Source organism: Neolamprologus brichardi, chromosome 10, assembly GCF_056152115.1.
Source record: "Neolamprologus brichardi isolate AB-2024 chromosome 10, ASM5615211v1, whole genome shotgun sequence".
NCBI lineage: Eukaryota > Metazoa > Chordata > Actinopteri > Cichliformes > Cichlidae > Neolamprologus > Neolamprologus brichardi.
This window is the reverse complement of record NC_142113.1, coordinates 9,540,911-9,559,752: the sequence shown is the minus strand read 5'-3', so window position 1 is coordinate 9,559,752 and position 18,842 is coordinate 9,540,911. Positions and strand designations below refer to the sequence as shown.

Genomic DNA, 18,842 nt, shown 5'->3' with positions numbered 1-18,842 from the left:
GCTCCACCTAACTTCAACCTAATCAGAGATGTAATCAGCCAGAATAAGTGTGTATGCACGTCCCTGAACACCACATGGTACAACAGGAGATATTTTAAGGGGTTTTTTTTTTCATTTTTATTTTTTTGTTTTTTGGCTGATTAGACTCCCTGTTATTGTGGCCACACAAGTGAATAACACAGATCCAGAAAAACCTGTTTCCTGGTGACATGTGCTATCACTTTGATGCGTGCGACCCAGTTGACCTGATGTCCAAAGTACACAGATCGAAATACAACTGAGTGTTCACAGTCATATTGGAACAGCCCCTTCCCCTGCAGAAGTCCCATATCTGTGCCCAGAGGTATTATCACAGGATGAGGGGATTTTTACAGTGTTAGGCGTGTTGTTTTTGCATTGTGTGACATCTCCCTTTCTGTTTGGGTGAATTGGCGTTGGTTTGTGGGGTTTTGGTGATCTCATCAAATCAATCTAGCATAATTCAACATTTGCTTGCACAGATACTTACATTTTAATTCAGCAGTTTGCTTTGTGCTTTAAGTATGCAAACTGTTCAGCGCACACCTGATCTCTGCTCATGAGTGGCAGAGCTCAGGTGTTCACAATCATGTCATCAAATTAAAAAAGCTGTCATTTTAAGCAAACAGGCTTCTCTGAAAAGGTGCAGGTGCAAGTCCAGATCACGACTGAAGTAAATTTACTTCTGTAGCTGCAGCTTGGCTTGGTTTCATTATGTGCTTTTCAAAATGTTTTTAAAGTGGTTTAGTGGTTCACGTGTGTGCCTGTAGGAAATTCTTTTTTAATGTCAGTAATTTTCAGTATTTTGTCATTATCCCCTGCATATGCAATTCTGTCTTTGCGCTTATCCTAGCCCCCAATGGCATTCAATCCTATTAATAATAAGCCTAATAGTAGTGGGGGGGGGTTTTGCCTTGATTTAAAATTGGTACAAGAATTCCAGATGCCTACACCAGAATTTCTTTTAAAAGCATAAATACCTTTTTTTCCTCTCTATTGATTGATAAAGAGAAGATGCGGTGAAGGCTGATTGATTTGTTTTTTGTTGTTTGTTCCTTTTTCTTTTTTTCGAGCGGGAATGGGGTGGCATAAATAATAACATTACAAGATTTGCATCTGCCACTTCTCATTTGAATTCCACTCAATTTCCTCTACAAAAGAAAGTGTCTAAAAGCCTACTACGTAGCGTCCGTGGACGGAGGAGAAAAATTGGCCCAAATACATTTTATGCAATATTTCATGTTAGGCTTAAAGCAACAATAAAAAGCCATGATGCACCACAACGAGAAAACAGAGAGTGGCCCTGCCTTAATTATGTATCATAAATGTTAAATTGTTGGCTGATTTAGCTCAACCGCAGAGAGGGCAGGCTATTATTAGAGGAGACAAGCCTTTATTTGTAATTTCCCGAGCTTTATAAAGGGACATTTCACTTTTTTTTCTTTTTTTTTAAAGAAAAAAAGCCTGCTTGTCTGATCTGCTGTCTTTGCTGAGTTAGAAGAGTTCCAGTATGTCAGTGTGCATTATCCCTTACATGTCCCTTCCATAGAAGGCTTTTATTGTGAAGCAGGTGCAAAGACTTGATCCCTTTCTATTTTAAAAGTTAGCTTTTAAAAGAGTACGAAGGAGAAGGTTTTGTTTGAATTAATACAAACTTGATGCTGTTTTTGAACTACAGCACTATAAGACTTGTGTTTTTGTCTTGTCTCCCTCCCCTCACCTACCCACCAGTCGTGGCAGATGGCTGCCCCTCCCTGAGCCTGGTTTTGACGGATGTTTCTTCCTGTTTAAAGGGAGTTTTTCCTTCCCACTATCACCAAGCACTTGCTCATGGGACATCATCTGATTGTTGGGGGTATTATTGTAGGATCTTTACCTTACAATATAAAGCACCTTGAGGTGACTACTGTTTTTGTTTGCATCTCTGACAAGGCTGCTCCTTCTCTTTTGCCAAGCAGAATTTTCACAGTTACTCCATTTTTCCACCATCCACTATTTCAGCTGCCTAGGGAAGACTAAGATGGCTACGGGGGAAAAACAATTGCACTTGCTTAGTTTTTTGGTTGCAAATACAGAAGCGAAGAGAATTACATAGTGTTTATAGGTAATCATTCATCTGTAGCCACTGCATTTTGTGATGGACATGTATTTCATAACAACTTGATACAAAGAAAAATGTCAGTAAGTACATAAACACTGAGAACGTGAGTGAAATTTAAACAAAAAAAAGTTAAAGACGTATGTTATAGTGCTGCTTCCGAAATGTACACAGTGCTGCCATTTTAATTATCCTTTACCACAAGGGGTTTAGTTTCCTCCCTTTTCTTGTTTCCCACATGCCTGCATTTGTTTGTTCACCCCGAGCAGTAATATGAGACTCAGACATTATTTTAATGCCAGCTTTTATCTGATTATTATGGTGATCTTGTTGCGCCCTCTTGGGAATATTTGCACGAGTTGAAGATCTTGCGTGCCGATTTGTATTTGCTCAACTTTTGGTAATTTCCCTAAAGTGTACGCAAACTTAGGGACACTGCAGACACATTTTCCACTCAACTGTGAAAGTGACAGCCCAGTTTGCCTGCTGTCCTGACACTGCAGACACTGTTAGTGGTCAGTTATGGGTTTATAGCCAGGGACAGAACTGTCTTCCATGCCATTTGTTGTGTCTGACCTTTAAGATGATGAAGCGTAGGGAGAGTGACCCCTGGCAGGGTTTGTTCAAAGAGCAGCCTCTTGGTAATGGGGGGTCCAGTGCCTGGCAGCCTGCTGGGGGATTGATCAGCCCCTTACTCAAAGGCCAGATACAGAAAACCTAGCCAGAGGAGAAGGCCATGCAGGACGTGGAGCCATCCTCTGCTTTGAAGCCCTCTCCAATAGTTCAGCTGCTTCACTGCATGAATAAACATGTCTAATGCCTATCTGTTAAGCTGCTCTGTCTCTTCCTTCTTCTGTCCTCTTCTCTCCTGGATGAGCTAACAGTGAGGCTGCTGCAGATGGAAAAGATATGAGCGGAGGTCACAGAATCCTTTCTCTCTTTTTTGTGTTGCTCTTTCACTCTTCTCTCTCTCTCTCTCTTCTTTCTTTTTCAGCTTGCTCCTCTTCTCTCTCCCAGCTTCTTGTGTGTATACTTCCTGTGCTCTATCCTTGTTGCACAGGATTAAATCCACTCATTTAGAGCTTGCATTGCATCCACAGATGTCAGCTTTGAGATTGAAATGAGCTCCCCTTCTGTAAAGAGGCAGAGTTAAAAGGAAAATTCAGAGAGGGGGAGAGGGAAACTAAACAGAAAAGCAAAGTCTTTTCAGTTCCAAGTGTAGGCCAGAATACAGCTTATAGTCACATGTACGTTGCTGACCAAGGTTTAAAGTGTCGAATCTAACGCTTACGATAGACGTGGACCACATTTTTGGTGATAAACATCGCTTTGCATTTAAGTCTGCTTGTCTGACATCTCCCATTGCATGTGACTGACAAATAACTTTAAGTACAAACAATTATGTCTTTTGTGAACTGCAATCATCATGAGATGCAAACATCAAATGTCATATTTACCCTGGTAATATGCAGCAAAGTATTCTTTTTTTCTTCATAGGCCAAACAAATATGTCAGATGTGTTTTAATACCCGGCATTGTTCACATCTGTGATTACTAGCTTTTAGTGTTCTTCTTTGTTGCCGTGACACCATTGTCAGGGATCTGTTTTATGTCACCCGTGTGCACACCTCACGCACCTGCATGAGATAAAGGAAATGGCAACCCGCTTTCAAAAGAACACCTTCACATCACTACTAGAGATCTAAAACTCCATTAGAAGCTGTAAGTGTCTTTACATTCGTGCATTATCAAAAGCCCTGTAGGTACTTGAAAGCACTTTGGTTGGACACAGATCTGGCAGAGCTGCTTAATGTTGAAACAATGCTGATGTGTGCTTTCAGTGTTTTCAGAGTATGTTTTCTGCTAATGACACAAAGCTGCAGTGACCAAGGTCTGCACCATTTCCCAGTTAATTAGCATCTTAAATATTTTCTCTCAGTTCATTTATGCCATGTGCTGTTGAGATGTGGTGGTCTAGTAGTATAGCATCAGTGATGACAGAAGTGAAGCCAAGGAGCAACCAAGTCTGTACTGAGATGTGTGCAGCAAGATCAGCAACAGAGCTGAATCAAAGCAGCTGGAGTTTGGGTGGTCCAGTTCGTAAATCGCATCTGAGCACTGAGCAAGGCCCCTACTCAACTGCAGTTAGAGCAAGTCCACAGCCTCCTAGAGCTCTGAGAGCCTGTATTTGTTATGACTTGTTATGGTCAGCCTTTTTCATCTGCGCTAATTTGAGATCGTGACCTTTTTCTACCCTTCCTCAGGTGTTTCTTTGGAAGACCTAACATGAAAGACTAACACAAATCAATGAGGTGAATAACTCCAACAAAGACGTAAATAAGCAGCAGTTACGGCCGTCCGTTGAGCTTTCTCATCTATGCTAATCACTGCCCAAAGCCACTGATGAAAGGATATTCCGAAGTTATGAAGACGCTGTGCTGTGTTCAGTTTATCGTTTGATTATATACCCAATTATAGTGCAAGTAAGCAATTAAACGAAGCCTGGATGTTGAGAACAGATTCTGTCTGCAATTGAACTGCGCTGCTACACTTTGGGCACCTCATAGCTCTAATTTTTCTGCCAGTGTGTGAGTGTATGCGTGTGTGTGACACAGAGAGATCGAGAGAACGATGTTTGATGAAAGAGGAGTGTTCGTGAAGCAGCGAAGTCTTGATTACAAGGGTCAATAGTATCAGAATGGCATCATCACGCATTGCTGGAGGATTCCATGATGTCACGATTTGCTGCATGTGGGCTGGCAAGGGGGTGTACGTGCAGGGATGGGTAAAAGAGTTTTTTGTGAGGACGGTGCTCTTCACGGTAAGACCATAACAGCATCTGTAAAGTAAACACAAGTGGCAGTTCCGCCTCTAAGCATTTGGCTCACTCAGTGAAAGCAATCTCTGCTAAATGGTAATGGGACTCTGCAAAGTGGCATCATCAGTGTTCTTCATTTCAGATAAACTGCCACTGTGTCACGCCTTTAAATATACCCTATGCTTTAATATTAATAACAATCTGGCCATACGGGCAATGAGAGGCCTAATTCACTTCCATCACTTGTTACTTTGTATCCTCCTTGTGTTTTTAAAGGCTTGTTATTTGCAGAGTATTATTTTGATTAAAAGGTTTTAGTCCCTTCGGTGAATCTTCTGTAGAAGCTCCTGGGAGGTGTCTGCATCGACAGCTTCCTGCCAGCTTTCTTGTTCTGAGCGAAAAACAATTTCCCATGAACAGGCTTCTGAGCGATCCACTTTTCCATCTCTCTGCATTCACGTGCTGCTTATCACCCCCCACCCCACCCCACCCCACGTTTTTCACTTTCTTCAGGAATGACAAATGCTAATTAGGTTTAATGAAATTTATATCTATATCAATAGGTCAGACAACACAAAAAGTTCCATTCATTTCATGTCCCACATTGCTTCACACCTCAAAAGAAATTCATCATGCTCCTCAGAGCCTTTTGGAAAGACTTCTGCCCTAACCTCCCACCGCCTCCTCGCCGCATTGGTTGTTACTGTATGTAATAGAAATTGAGACATCTATTAAACTCGGCCTATTGCTTGGCACAAAAGAGTCTGACATTCTTGAATGAAGAATCCCCTTGTGGTTCCAACCTTCGTATCTCATTACACCCATGCTCCATTCGCACTAAAGAAATTCTATCAGTGTGAGCAATTATGTCCAGGTTGGTTTTGCACAGTTTTAGAAGTCATATTCTAACCACTCATGTTTCTAGCCTTCTGCCCTACCCTCAGTAATGTTTCACCTAACCTTACCCTCCTCGTTGTTGCTACTTAAATTGTGTGTATTCAGAAAATGAGCTGTGCTGCTGTTTAGCCCACACAAGTAAAAAATGTCTTCAGGCAACTACAGTGGCATCGTGAAGAGATAGAGGGATAACAGTAACTCAAGCAGAGGAGCACAGACACTTTTTCAGCGCTTATGTCTGTTTCTTTCTTTCGGTCACTGTCTCTCCTTTGCTCTTTGCCTGGGGATGTGTGTATTTATACTATGGATTTTAACAGAAATTGATTACTCCAGAAGAGAGCAAAAATGTTTGCATCACCTTATTACAGATAGAGGTCACTTCATCGATTCACAGTAACTTGCTTTTGTTTTTTTTTTGTTTTTTAGAAACACTGTCAAATTGTATTGTGGCAAGACTAAAGATGACAAGAGGATATTGTCCTTTGCTCAGGAAAGAAAAAAATCTCACCCCATATAGCTGTACCAGAATATATTGTAGGCTGGATGCCTTTACTAGTCTGCCAACTGCCAGAGCAAGATTTAACCCTGGCTAAAATGTGCAGCACATCACGGCTGCACTGCAGTAGGTTATCAGTAAATAACTAATGTATATAAAACCATGGACTATTGATTTGAAAACTGAAAACTGTCTTCTTGAAAAATTACACCATCTTTTGTAGACTCCCACGGATTGTCATGTGCAGGGTTTCCAGGTCCAGGCTGCAAAATATTTTTATCTTGTTTGTTTGGCACTGTGTCAGGTGATTATAGAGGTAGAAATCATACTTTTTCATGACTGAGAGACCTGAATGATTCATCAGGAAGCTAGCTAGCTGTTTCCTGAATAGACACAAACAGACAATGGAAGTGGCCACTGAAGCTGTTTGTATGATACGAGCTCACTTGAAGGTAGTTCCGCCTACCTTCATCATTCCTCCATTTTTATCAATTAAAGTTGTGTTTTAAAAAACACACACACACAAAAATTGACCAGTGTCTTATTTACACTGGTCAGCTTCACACAAGTCAGGGGACTATCATCAACGACATGCTTAAACTGTCAGGAGACGTTCCAGTTCCAGCATCGGTTTTCATCCATTTCGACACACTGTCCAAGATGAAAGAGTTTTGGTTTGATGCTGACTGATCAATGTTGTCCTAATCTGATCATAATCATGCAAATTACCCCCAGTTTATGTGTGTGAATGTTAGGTGAAGCACTAAGGTATAGGGAAAAGCTGTGTATGGATGGGTTGTAGTAAAAAAAAAAAAAAAACACTTTCTGAACAAAGAAATTAACTCAACTTCTGATGTTGATGCTCCATGATAATCATGTGAGCTGGTTCTGCAATAACACCTCACTGGTAAAAAAAAAACAACCTGTATCTCTCTGGTGATTAGGCACTAACACCACAACTTCTGAATCAATATAGCTAGATTTGGGAAAATTTGGTTGACTTGCTGAGATGATAACCCCTGTTGTCTGACTGTATACCATGATTGCTTTTGGATTAGAGAAGTAAAATATCAAAAGAATATTCCAGGTATGTTAAAGCTGCCTGTCAATTAATAGTGCATCAGACTTTACACTGTATTAGGTGCAGTTGTAATTCTCTGTTCTGTCTTGACGTTGGATCTTATTTGGCCGTAGTCTTGTTAAAGATATATGTTTTGTTTTCCATAGGTTTCTTTAAAATTTCGTTGTGGTGAAATTACTCACAGATACTTTTTACATTGTCGATTCGTTCCAATTATGGTCTCTTTGAAATAACTCGTGTGTAACCTTTTTGTTCATTTGCTTCATTAATGTTGGATGACGAGTCTGTGCTGGAGGGTGAAACTACTTGTTGCAGCTTAACCCAGTTTTCATCCACGCACCCACTTTCAAGAGAACCTTTTGTTGTGAGTATTATAAATGACGAGAGAAAAAAGTTGTAAAAGAGAGATCCAGAGAGTAGTTTTTGTAAATGGACTGAGCTTTTTGGGAACCAGCCCCAGTATCTCATGACCTAATTGCGTCTGCAAAAATAGTTACACTGTGTGTTATGCTCTCCATTATTAACATGTGTTTCTACAGTCTAGCCCACCTGTCAGAATCTAAATCTCAGGTACTGTTATTCGACATTTCTGGGTTACATGGAATGCATAACCATTTTATCACAAGCTTACAAAACACCACAGAGCTCTACTTTAGCACCATAATCACCACTGCAGAGTGCTAGGACACATGTGCAAATGATTTCTATCCCCATTCCCTATTTGTTAAATAACTATATATGAATTTGAGTATGTACTGATAAATTGGCCAATAGTGGAGCTAATGACAAAACGTAAAAGGATTTAAGGTACTTGGTGCCAATGAATCTACTTACTATGTACTCACATTTCTTTTTCACAAAATCTACTATGATCTCCTGCTTTGTTACATTTGTGGACCAACAATAAAACAAACAGATACACATTCTCCTGTCTTTATTAAACATGCTGCTACTTGGATTCATTTTATATGTAAATTCCATCCTTTACCGCTATTCATTTGATGATCACCAAACAGATGAGCAAACCAGTAACTCTTGTTTGTGGAATTTGTTGAGAGGGGTTGACTTTTAAAAAATGATATTGAAGCTATGCGTCAGTGTATGAGCAATGCACCGCAAGAGCAAGCAAAACAATATATTACCATATTAATATTTTTCAGAGGCTGGATGGTGTGAAACATGAACCATTTCATTGATAACAACTTTCACAGGATCCTAATGCTACAGATGCTTTTCTTTAGATGTGTCTAAAAAAAACGGAGGGAATACAGGAGTGTTGCTTCTTTACTTAGAAGTGTGCACACTCGAAAGATCACACCGAGAGAACAACGTGCAATCCTGAGAGGTGATAAGCAACAGCAAAACACCTGCAGAAATAACTGTAACCTGCTAAAATATTTGTTTATGTCTCAGGTTTCCATAGGCCCACGTGCATAGTCCTAGAGATTTCTGAGAGACTGTTTGTGTGCAATCTTTCAAAACACTTTACACTACAATTCATATTGTAACTACACTAACGCCAACATTTTAACCCCAGCTTAAAGCATGGTGGAGGAATCAGCATGGTCAGGGCCTGTACAGTTATTTCAAAAACAGTGAAGTTAAGATTGCATCAATAAATTCTACAATGAATGTCAGTGTAGCAGTCCACTATCTAAAGTTAGGAAAGACTACTTTGGATGTTAAAAGCATTAGAGTCCTGACTTTACCCATTAAACACATCACAATAATAATTTTGTGGCATGACCTTTCAGTCCAGCATCAATGATTATTAGTTTTGTAGGGACGAGTCATCCAAATTTTCTCCACAATATTGTGCGATTCTCATAAGCAGCTACTAAGCAGGGCCATATCTCCACACTACCAGATTCCCTTGACCCTTTTTACACCAGCGACCTCCTCTTTAAGTCTTGTGCTGTGTCTGTTGGGACGTACTGTTCAGCAACACTATTTCCTGAGCTTTTATTAACATTTTTAGATTTTTCTCTTATCTTTTTCGAATTCTCAATGTACTGGTGTGCACGGCTGCAGTAGCCCAAACATGAGCACATGTGCCGCTACCAGCTGCTCATCCTACGCTGTGTGCGTCAAACCAAGCCTGACGTGGCTCTGCTTCTGTTTCAACCAAATGATTGGTTCAGTGCAGCACTATTCTTGTTCTTTTGTGTTGTCTGTGTGAACCTTGGATGGAACGAGTTCTATCAACTTTATATTTATCGTATCTTATATCTCTGTTGATGATCTTTTGTATTTTATCGCCCAGCCCTACTACCAATTAGCTGTTTGAGGTTGCAAGAAAGTTACGAGTCTTACTAAAATCAAGAGTTTACATTAATACATTGAGTGATTTCTCACTTTGTTCAATAAAGATGTGAAAATTAAAGCTGTTATTAGTTTTGTTGGATTGTGTTTGTTCCAATTCCAAAGTGTTCTCCAGCTATTCAGCCTTTCATTAACTAACTGATTACATTACCTGATTATTTCATTTTACTTAAATCACCTCACTTTTGATCCTTGCATATTTGTTCCCACGTGAAGAACAGAAATAAGAAAAATAATGCTGCACATCTAATGTCATATAATGACAATTATGCTCTTGAAAAGCCTGAACTTGGTCCTGCAGATAATTATTTCTCACGTGTTTGCACCAAAAAGACTTTGGCACATTTGTAGAAGGTTGCTGAGCCCTCTGGTAAAATCCTGCTCTAAGGCTGTGATACAAATGGACCGAAGGTCTTTGTCAAGTCCGAAGTGCAGGGTGATTTTTCTCCATCTAATGACTCAGATAAACACTTGTGAACAAGTTCACGTCTCTGGCAGCTCACCTTTGGGTAAACGTGTCACTGTTGTATCGGTTACTTCACACTGTGATTTGCCTTGTGGAGACATGTATAAGTAAACCCTTTTCTTTATTTCTGTGAAATCTTTATTCACACTCCTCTATACCTCCAGTAGTTTGCAGATTAAAGTAATTAAAATTTCACTTTTACTATTTATTAGATGCATTTTTATTTTCTTTTTTTGTAGTTGTCTTTGAATACTCCTTTTAGCTCTTTGTAGAGTGCTGCTCTTAGCCTGCTGTCTTGGTGCTGGTGAGTAAAGGGGAAGTTAGTCACCTTCTCAGCAGATAATTGCTTCCATTCAGTTATTGTTAGAGCAGCTTTGTGATCATATAGGAAGAGAGAAACTCATACTTATAGGTATATTGTTTGGCACTAATGAGGGTCTTTCTGGAGGTAGAGCGTGTTAGAAGAGATGACGAGCACTGTATTCATTTTACCGGTGCACACTTTGTGTGTTTCTGTTGAGATGGCCATTACCACCATGACCAAGCTACAAGTGAGCATTTACTAACAACACAGATTTGAGTTGATATGTGTTACAGTAACAATTAAGGATATTTGTCGGGATGTCTTTCTGTGACTAAAGTGCAAATAAAATCGATGACATAGCAGAAGTGCAGGCTATGATCCTCGTATGTAATTCAAGTGTTACAAATGTTGTGTGTGCTCATGTTTGTGTATTTGTTTGTATGGCGATGGAGTGTCTCTTTAAGTAGGACAGTAGAAATTGATGGCCAACTCAGAAAGCTGACCTACATAGAGGCACAAACAAACTAGTTCCCTCAGCATGCATGCTGAGCCCAGTTGCTCTGCAGAAAATGCAGAGGAAGCAGGCATATTGTCACTGTAAACATTTATTAAAGGCATACCCTAGATCCATCCATCCATTCACTAGTCACTTATTCTGTTTTTTTAGGTATAAATTATGCCGCCACATCCCTAGGGTGGTGTGTCTACTGTGGTATAGGATTATTTTGTTAATTTGATGAAAAGCTAGCATTTATTTCTTCATTTATTTATTTTTTCGTTCCATGACCTGTTCATCGATGTTATGAGTCCTATTTTCTATCTGCAGTTTTCAGGAGTCAAGATTAATGGAGAAATGTAATTGATCAGACCAGAATATAAAAACAATCCAAACAAGTGGTGGCGCAAAGTCATCTGAGCACCATAAAATGATAAAGGCCAAGCGTGAAGAAAACCACAATCATATTGAAATCTAATTACACCAATTTATAGTCGCATTGCTTTTATCTAATTGTTTTCTGGCCTCTTGCTTTATTTCATTCTGCTGTTGAAAGCTCCTTCATGACATTTCTCAGCAATCAGTAGATGTCCTTTTAAATGTCGAACAAACTAATAAGTTCCAGCATTTTAAAGCCTGAGAACTTTTGCTAACAATGTAAAACACCACGTGTGATAATTGTGGCTCAATTTTAAGCTAGTTCTCCCTACCACCTGATGCTCTCTCATACAGCCACCTACACGTACAATACGGTAATCATCACCTTTACTTTTCTGCTCAGACGGTGGGCTGACACACTGCACACTGTGCAGACCGGGTCCAAAGAGAGATTTGCATTGGTGAAATTTCACGGGGGCTAGTGCATTTACACACCTACACAAAGCATTTCATTGTAATTGACATATTTTCTTTACTTTTTTTTCTTATTTTTAAATCAGCTGTCAAATGAAACTTCCCACCATATTAAACTTATGCAGTGCACATTAGAAACAGCACATTTTATGGCATTTTTACATAACGAGGCTATTTATGAAGTAACTAAGTCCATTATTACCCTGTAAAAACAATCAAATAAATAATACATAGAAAAAGTAATAATAAAATGCAAAGTTAGTACTTATTTACAATGTGTATTTCTGTCTGTTGCCCAAGAAAATATTTTTCTTAAAATCCTTTTGTCATCACAATGACCAGTACAAATGTGCACACACTACTATGCAACAAAGATTAAAGCCATGAAAAAATGTACTATGATGAATTTGTGTTGCAATCTCACAGCTAAACCAAAAACTTCTTATCAGTCTCATCTTCTGAGTGTTGTCTGAAACAGTGCTCGTGGCTCACTCTATGGTGCACTTCTGGGATTCATTTTACATCGAGCGTCTTCAGTTCCCCACAGACTCATAGGCATCAAAGCAGTCATATTTATTTGTTTTGGATTTTTATCAGCTAGTGTCTTGACTTGTGACTAGGGAATCCGGGTATGCCTAAGGGACCTGTAATAACTCTTGGTGTTTGTCTTTCTGTTTGTCTTTGTGTTTTTGTCTATTAACCAATAAGAAAAACATATTTTATTTACTACAGATAGTTGTCAAATCTTGTTGCTAAACTTGAAGATGTGTTTACTGTGGGTGTAAAAAGACAACACTTATAGGTGGAAATCTGCAGGGATATGATGTAAACATGGCCATCTAAGTACATAATGGATTATACATTGAGTCTATTTAGACTGTGAGATCCTTTTCAGCAGCAGTGCACTGATCAGTAAACATTCATAGATGTGTGCTTTTTTTCCCTCTCTAATGTTTCAGGAGTTTTTAAAAGAAAAATATCTCTTCCTATTCACAATATTTTCTCCAATTTGTTCATTCTCTATTCTCTCTTCTCAGCTATATGTGCGCTGTGCTGTTAGAGAGTTCATGGTGTTAACTGTATTAAACAGGGGATTAATGCCCGGGGCTCTGGATCTCTGGTAATAGCAGACGGAAATACTGATCAAAGGACTCTAACTGTGCCGTGGGTGTTCGGACTGCCTCTGTCTGCTTCTCTGCATTACAAGAAGATTGGGCTTGGAGGATACACCATATAAGCAGACAGCTCTGGAGCTTTCTGTAGGTTTACTCTGGGATGGACAGGTGAAGGTCCCATCAAGTATAATTAGGGCACGACTACTAGTTCAGTGGTAAAGTATAGATAATATGAGACAAGATAAAACATACCTTTTCTGTCCTTTAAGCTTGGTGGAGTTTGAGCAGTTTAGTTTTGGGTACAATTATGCGTGTTTGTGTGTTTCTACATGTGTATGCACATAGGTGCTTTTGTCTTCTCTATTTGTGTCTGTATGTTCCATTTGTGCTGCATCCCAGAAGCTATGAACAACACATCCTCCAGGCTTCTTACCTTTGTGGTGACAGGGTCAGCAGTCAGAGCTGCTTAGCAGCATGCTCCTCTCATTACATGCATCAGCAGCAATATTACAGCCCCTACTGTGAAAGCATTGGAAGTGCACGTTTATAAGCTTTAATTGTTTGCTAAGTGGTTAGACATATTGAAAGTATCTAACGTGTAAAATGATCAGCTGTAGTTAAAAGTTCAGCTGTTAGCAAGGAAGAGCCCTACACACGTCTTTGTTAAGAACCTTTATGACTTTTGGTTCATTTGTGCTTAATATTAACCTAGAAAAGTGTAATGAGGTTATGATACATATGTGCTATGCATTTTCATGAGTCATCAGGGACATGGGCTATGGCTGCTATACATAGCAGCTGTAAATTAATGTTACCCTTATGTCTTCTCCTTGCATGTTTATGTGCTGACAAATCTTTTACACAATGGGGTAAAGTAAAATCATAATAGTACCCTCACTACTACTGCAAATGTTACATTTAACATTTATTTATTTTCATTTATTTAAGTTTGGTTTTTCCAATTTGTAAGATTTGTGTTTATAGGTGTATTAGTTTCAGCAGTTACAAAGAAGCATTTGAAAGTCAAAGAAGTTAAAGCCAAGAGTTCTCCATGATTTTACAAGTTTTCCCAGGCTTGGTGGGGCTGGTTGGGTTAGGGTGTGTGAAAAGCATCAGAGCAACAGAAGCAGAGAAACCTGCACTGAGTGTGAAATAAAGACTGAGTATGATGAAGTTGGTAAATGGTTGTGAAAGTAGGCTCCCCGCCGGTTCTGTGGAGCGGCGAAACGAGGCCAAGCCCAGTTCTGGCTAATAAGTGTGAGCAAATGCAGCCAAGAGGCCTCAGCCAGTGGCCGCATAACACCTATTATCAGCCTTACTATAAGACATCCACGTGTTTCCATTTACAGGGTATTGTTTAAGCTGTGGGAAGGTTCTTCGGTGTGAGAATGTTGACACGTCTCTGCTTGTGTCTGTCAGTGCTGACAGTCTTTAATAGTTTTGTGGGGGTCAGCCTCCTGCTACGTGTGGATAGTTGGAGGAAGAATGGCCAGGATATATGAGGACAATCTGGCTCTGCTGACACCCCACCGAAGGAGGATGGGAGAAAGGAATATTTCTGTTACTGCTATTTTGTGGCCTGTAATTGTCTGTAAGGTCTGTAAAATAGGATAGTAGAGCAAAGAGCTGCAATGCAATGGCAGGGGACAGAGGTTCAGAAAGTACACAGGGGACTGATAAAGGAGGTGTGTGCTGAGCCGACGAGCGAGAAAAATGTGGATGTTTGTTGTGAATTGTGATATTGTGAATGCCACGGTGTGTTCCAGCAGTAGTTTTCACTACAGCCAAATGTCTTTTCCCCCCTTTTTTCCGTTTAAACAGATCCAGTCATGGGTGGAAGGACCCTGCTGGTGGTATCTGTGGTGGTGGGCTTGGCCCTGACCCCAGTGGATATAATAGTGCAGTGGAAAATGTCCTGTCAGTTGATGGAGGAGCTGCCTGTAGCAGCAGGAAGGAGTGTGGCGACAGGGGCCATGTGTGTTAACCTCTTTCCTTGTCACTTTTTCTGTCTTTCTGCCCACCCCCTCTCTACTTTCATCTCCACCTTTTTCCCTTTTTCTTTCCATCTTTGTTCCCCTAGACTCCACTCCCTCTACCTACAGACCTCCATGACAAATTACTCCTGGCGGTTGATTTGTTGGTTGTCAAAAGTGCTCCTTGTGCCCGCCATGAAGGTGGGGCGAGCAGGAGTAGAAGGTGCTTCTCCCCCACCCCCGCTCCCTGCGTTCCTGCCCGTCGTCATCACCTGTCCCCTGCCTCCCCCACCCTCTCACATACGCTCCCGCTACAACTCAGTTTAGAGACATCTCAGTGGATATTCACATTGTGTCTCTTAAGATCTCATTAGATCTGATGTTGTCCGTATTTAATCAGCTCGCACGTTGGGTTTCCAACCCTCTTTTGACAGGACTGTTTTGATATGTTCTTGCTTGTGTCAAAAGAGAAGCTTTAGGAGAATCTTTTGTTATTTACGTAGTAGGAGGAAGTGAAGGAGGAGCAGAAGAGAAAAACGTGAGTGAGAGATAAAGACTTTATGACAGAATTATAGATGTCACTGTTTGTGGTAGGCTGTCTGCTGTAGTAAGTAGCAGGAACAATTCTGCACAAAGAAATCATTATTTTACAGGATGATCTGATGAAGTAATAAGCAATAAGCAGCTTAGGATGCTAATGTACTATAATATACTTCATTTTCAGTGATGTTCCTGCAAAGATGTGAATATTAAGACATTTAAGCTACTAAATATTTGCAAATCAGCCTGCTTAGGAATGGGTGATATGGATAAAGTACAAGGTAAAATATTATGATCTACCTGAAACTAACCAAATGGGAATTGCTTTTCCCTTTGGTTTAAATACCTGACAAATAAAGGTGTTTAATCACATTGATTCAAAAATCCTGCAAATCCAATACTGCCAGAAAGTGGTGCTGCTCATCGATTTGCAGCATAGCCAGCAAAGGCCCAATACAGCAAGATATATTAAAAGGATAAACTACCTCAGTATAATAAATACAGCAATTCTCTGATGGTTGACAAATCTCTCGTTTGTATACCCCGTGGTGTCGTATGTGTTGTTAGGCGAATATGTGCAGATGTGCGGGAAACTAGGCTCCGAATAGCTTCCCCTCGAGTCCTTGACCTTGAGATTTGTCCTGTGAAGTGGATGATGACTGAGCTGATGCCTGAAGGCATGGATTTGTCTTCATGTTCGTGCGAGTAACAACTGTTGTTTTACATTTGTGTTTAGCTTTCGTCTCACATTAGGTAGACTGTTAACATATACAATATTAGACGGATGGCGCAGTCTGCAGAGTGTGTCGGCGTGTTGTTTATAGCAACGGCTGTTTAAGCTCAGTCCGTGGCGATTTTATTTCGTCAGGTTTTTGCTGTTTTTAAAAAAAACTCATCTCCCTGTCAGTCCCTCACACTGTTTTATTCACTAACTGTTTGGCTTTCGAGAAAGTAATAGAATATGTTTTCCTTTCAACCCCAGCTATACAGATGCTAGATTGCTTTGTGTATCACCATCAAAACACAGAAGAGCGCATTGCAATCCACTTGTGTTCAAAAGTCTAAAACCATGTTGTCTCTCTGTCTCTCTTTTTTCTTTTTTTCTTTTTTTTAAAGAGGGGTTAAGCTTTTATCCTATAAATATGGCATGAAAATCCCACTGTCAACGACACATTCATTCTAAGGCCCGTATTAACATAAAAATGAGGGCTTGTTATACAGTGAGATTTCAATAAAAAGAACACAAAATGCATTTAATGAAATTCAGATGCTGGGCCCTAGCTCACTGAATATCATTAAATGAGCTTTGTGCTGTTTTTCCATCTTCTTTTTGTAGAAGAGGTCCTTGAGTGCCCTTAATAATGTGGCAGATTTCATCATATTCCTGATTTAAAGAGGACAATGTCTGTCTTGTTCACTTGTTCTTTTCCATGCCCAAACCAATCTCCACAGATGTGCTTGCATAGTTTCTGGATCTGGCTCATGATAATATTCCATCTTTTTTCTTTTTTTTAATTTTACTTACTGAAGTTTTGTGAAGGTTCGCCACTAACCCGGTCTCTTCTTGTGCCCCCTCCCTCTTCTGTTTCTCTCTACATAGGATTTGGTTTCATAACATTTGACAGTGAAGACATCGTAGAGAAAGTCTGTGAAATTCATTTTCATGAAATCAATAACAAAATGGTAAGTCTACGCATTATATTTTTTCCAATTCCAGGTGGACGTTGAAGGATTAATATTTGATTTCTTCTTTCCTTAGTATTAATAGCACAGCTGGTGTGGGTGCGTATGTGTGTGTCCATGTTCAAATGCACAGGCTAGCACACACACACACACACGCACACACACATATAGACACTCTGTGGGTCTCTGGGTCTCAGGGATGTGAAAGCAGTGGTGTGTACTGCCCACAAACCGTGAAATTGTGTGGCTGAGTTCTGCCTGTCAGGCTGAGGGACGGGAGAGTGGAGCCTGTCCCTCTCTTTCTGAATCCCCTACCATGCACACACATGCGCACACACACACACGCGCATACACAGGTAGAGATGTCCAGGGATCCAACAGGGAGGCTACTGGCAGAGGCCGAGTTCATTAGTCAGGGATTAACACCTTCCACAGAGTGCCAGTGATGCTTGTTTTATTTACACCAGTAATATGGTCATCCCAGAACTCCTCAGAGTTCAGCAGCAGTTTTCTAAGTCATCGTGTAACTTATGATAATTGGCAGGAAACGTTTTCAGTGTAGAAAGTGTGACATTAGGTCCTCCTTCACCCAGTTCCACCCTGCAGGCGTCTTAAGAAATCCTGCGCCATTTAAGCACGTTTGCGGACGGCAATTGATTGGAGGACTAGTCGTCTTACTACCGTTCAGCGGTGCTCCTTCTCTTCGCTGTGCATCTTCACTCTCTTTCACAGTTCTTCCCTGGAAATGACTGACTGACCGGGTATGTGACTGACAAGACCAGTGTAGTAGAACCGTGTTCACCAGGGACCACTCCAGGTCACACATGACCCCCGGTATATGTCCCCGCGTGTCTCGGCACTGCATCACAGTCAGCGCTCAGGACCGAAACGCAAAAAGCCAGAGTGTGACAGAAATAACTGTGTGTGCATGGAAGGTAGCGTGTCACAATCAAATGCTTCAGAGCCTTTGATTTGTAGACGCAGCACCGTGTGAACACACAAAAATCACGCAACGGTATAAAGTGTAACATCTGACATCTGTAGATTTTCTAAACCCTTCTCTTCAAAAAAAAAAAAATTAAGTTACAAAAATAGTGGATGCAACTTTTTGTTTGTTATTAAATCTGAGCTCTGGAGAATATCCTGGCTGGCATAGTTTGAGCCCCTCTCCACCTTTTTACCTTAATTAAAAATTCTCGTGATGTAAGTCAAACTCACAGCCTGTTTGTTAGAACTTGTAATTGGATAATAAATGAATCTTCAATTGTGTTTCCAATTACGAGGCTGAATTTCCTTAACTGAAAAAATTTGTTAATCTTGCATTTTAAAAAATACACTATTATGTATCAGTATGTTATTAAATTAGTTGCACACAAATTAAGGTTTTTAAATTAGGTTTAAAAGAGCACGAGTGGACTGTTCAGATTTTAAAAACAATCTAATCTTTTATAACTGTTATTACTTAGCAAATAGTTATATGAAGTTCAGAGCAGTTAAATTATTTGCTTGCAAGCTTGCATGAATTAAGAAATTACAAGGACTTTTAGAGAACGACCGCTGCACAGGTCTTATACTTAAAAACAAGGCGTTACCCAATTGTCTTGTATGTGGGAACATGCTGTGCATAGCAGTCGAAAGCAAATACCTGTCAGCGAATATTATTAGAAACATAAAATCTCCTGA

General features: G+C 40.1%; 1 protein-coding gene across 7 annotated transcripts in view; it reads left to right on the top strand.

Moving 5' to 3' along the window:
- The window catches only part of msi2b (musashi RNA-binding protein 2b), a 257,841-nt gene that overhangs the window by 171,709 nt on the left and 67,290 nt on the right, over nt 1-18,842 (top strand). For all 7 annotated transcript variants that reach the window (XM_006799518.3, XM_035911472.2, XM_006799517.3 and 4 more), the window contains exon 8: nt 17,077-17,159. In XM_006799518.3, coding sequence (XP_006799581.1) covers nt 17,077-17,159 — 83 coding nt within the window. The remainder of the gene's footprint in view (nt 1-17,076; nt 17,160-18,842) is intronic.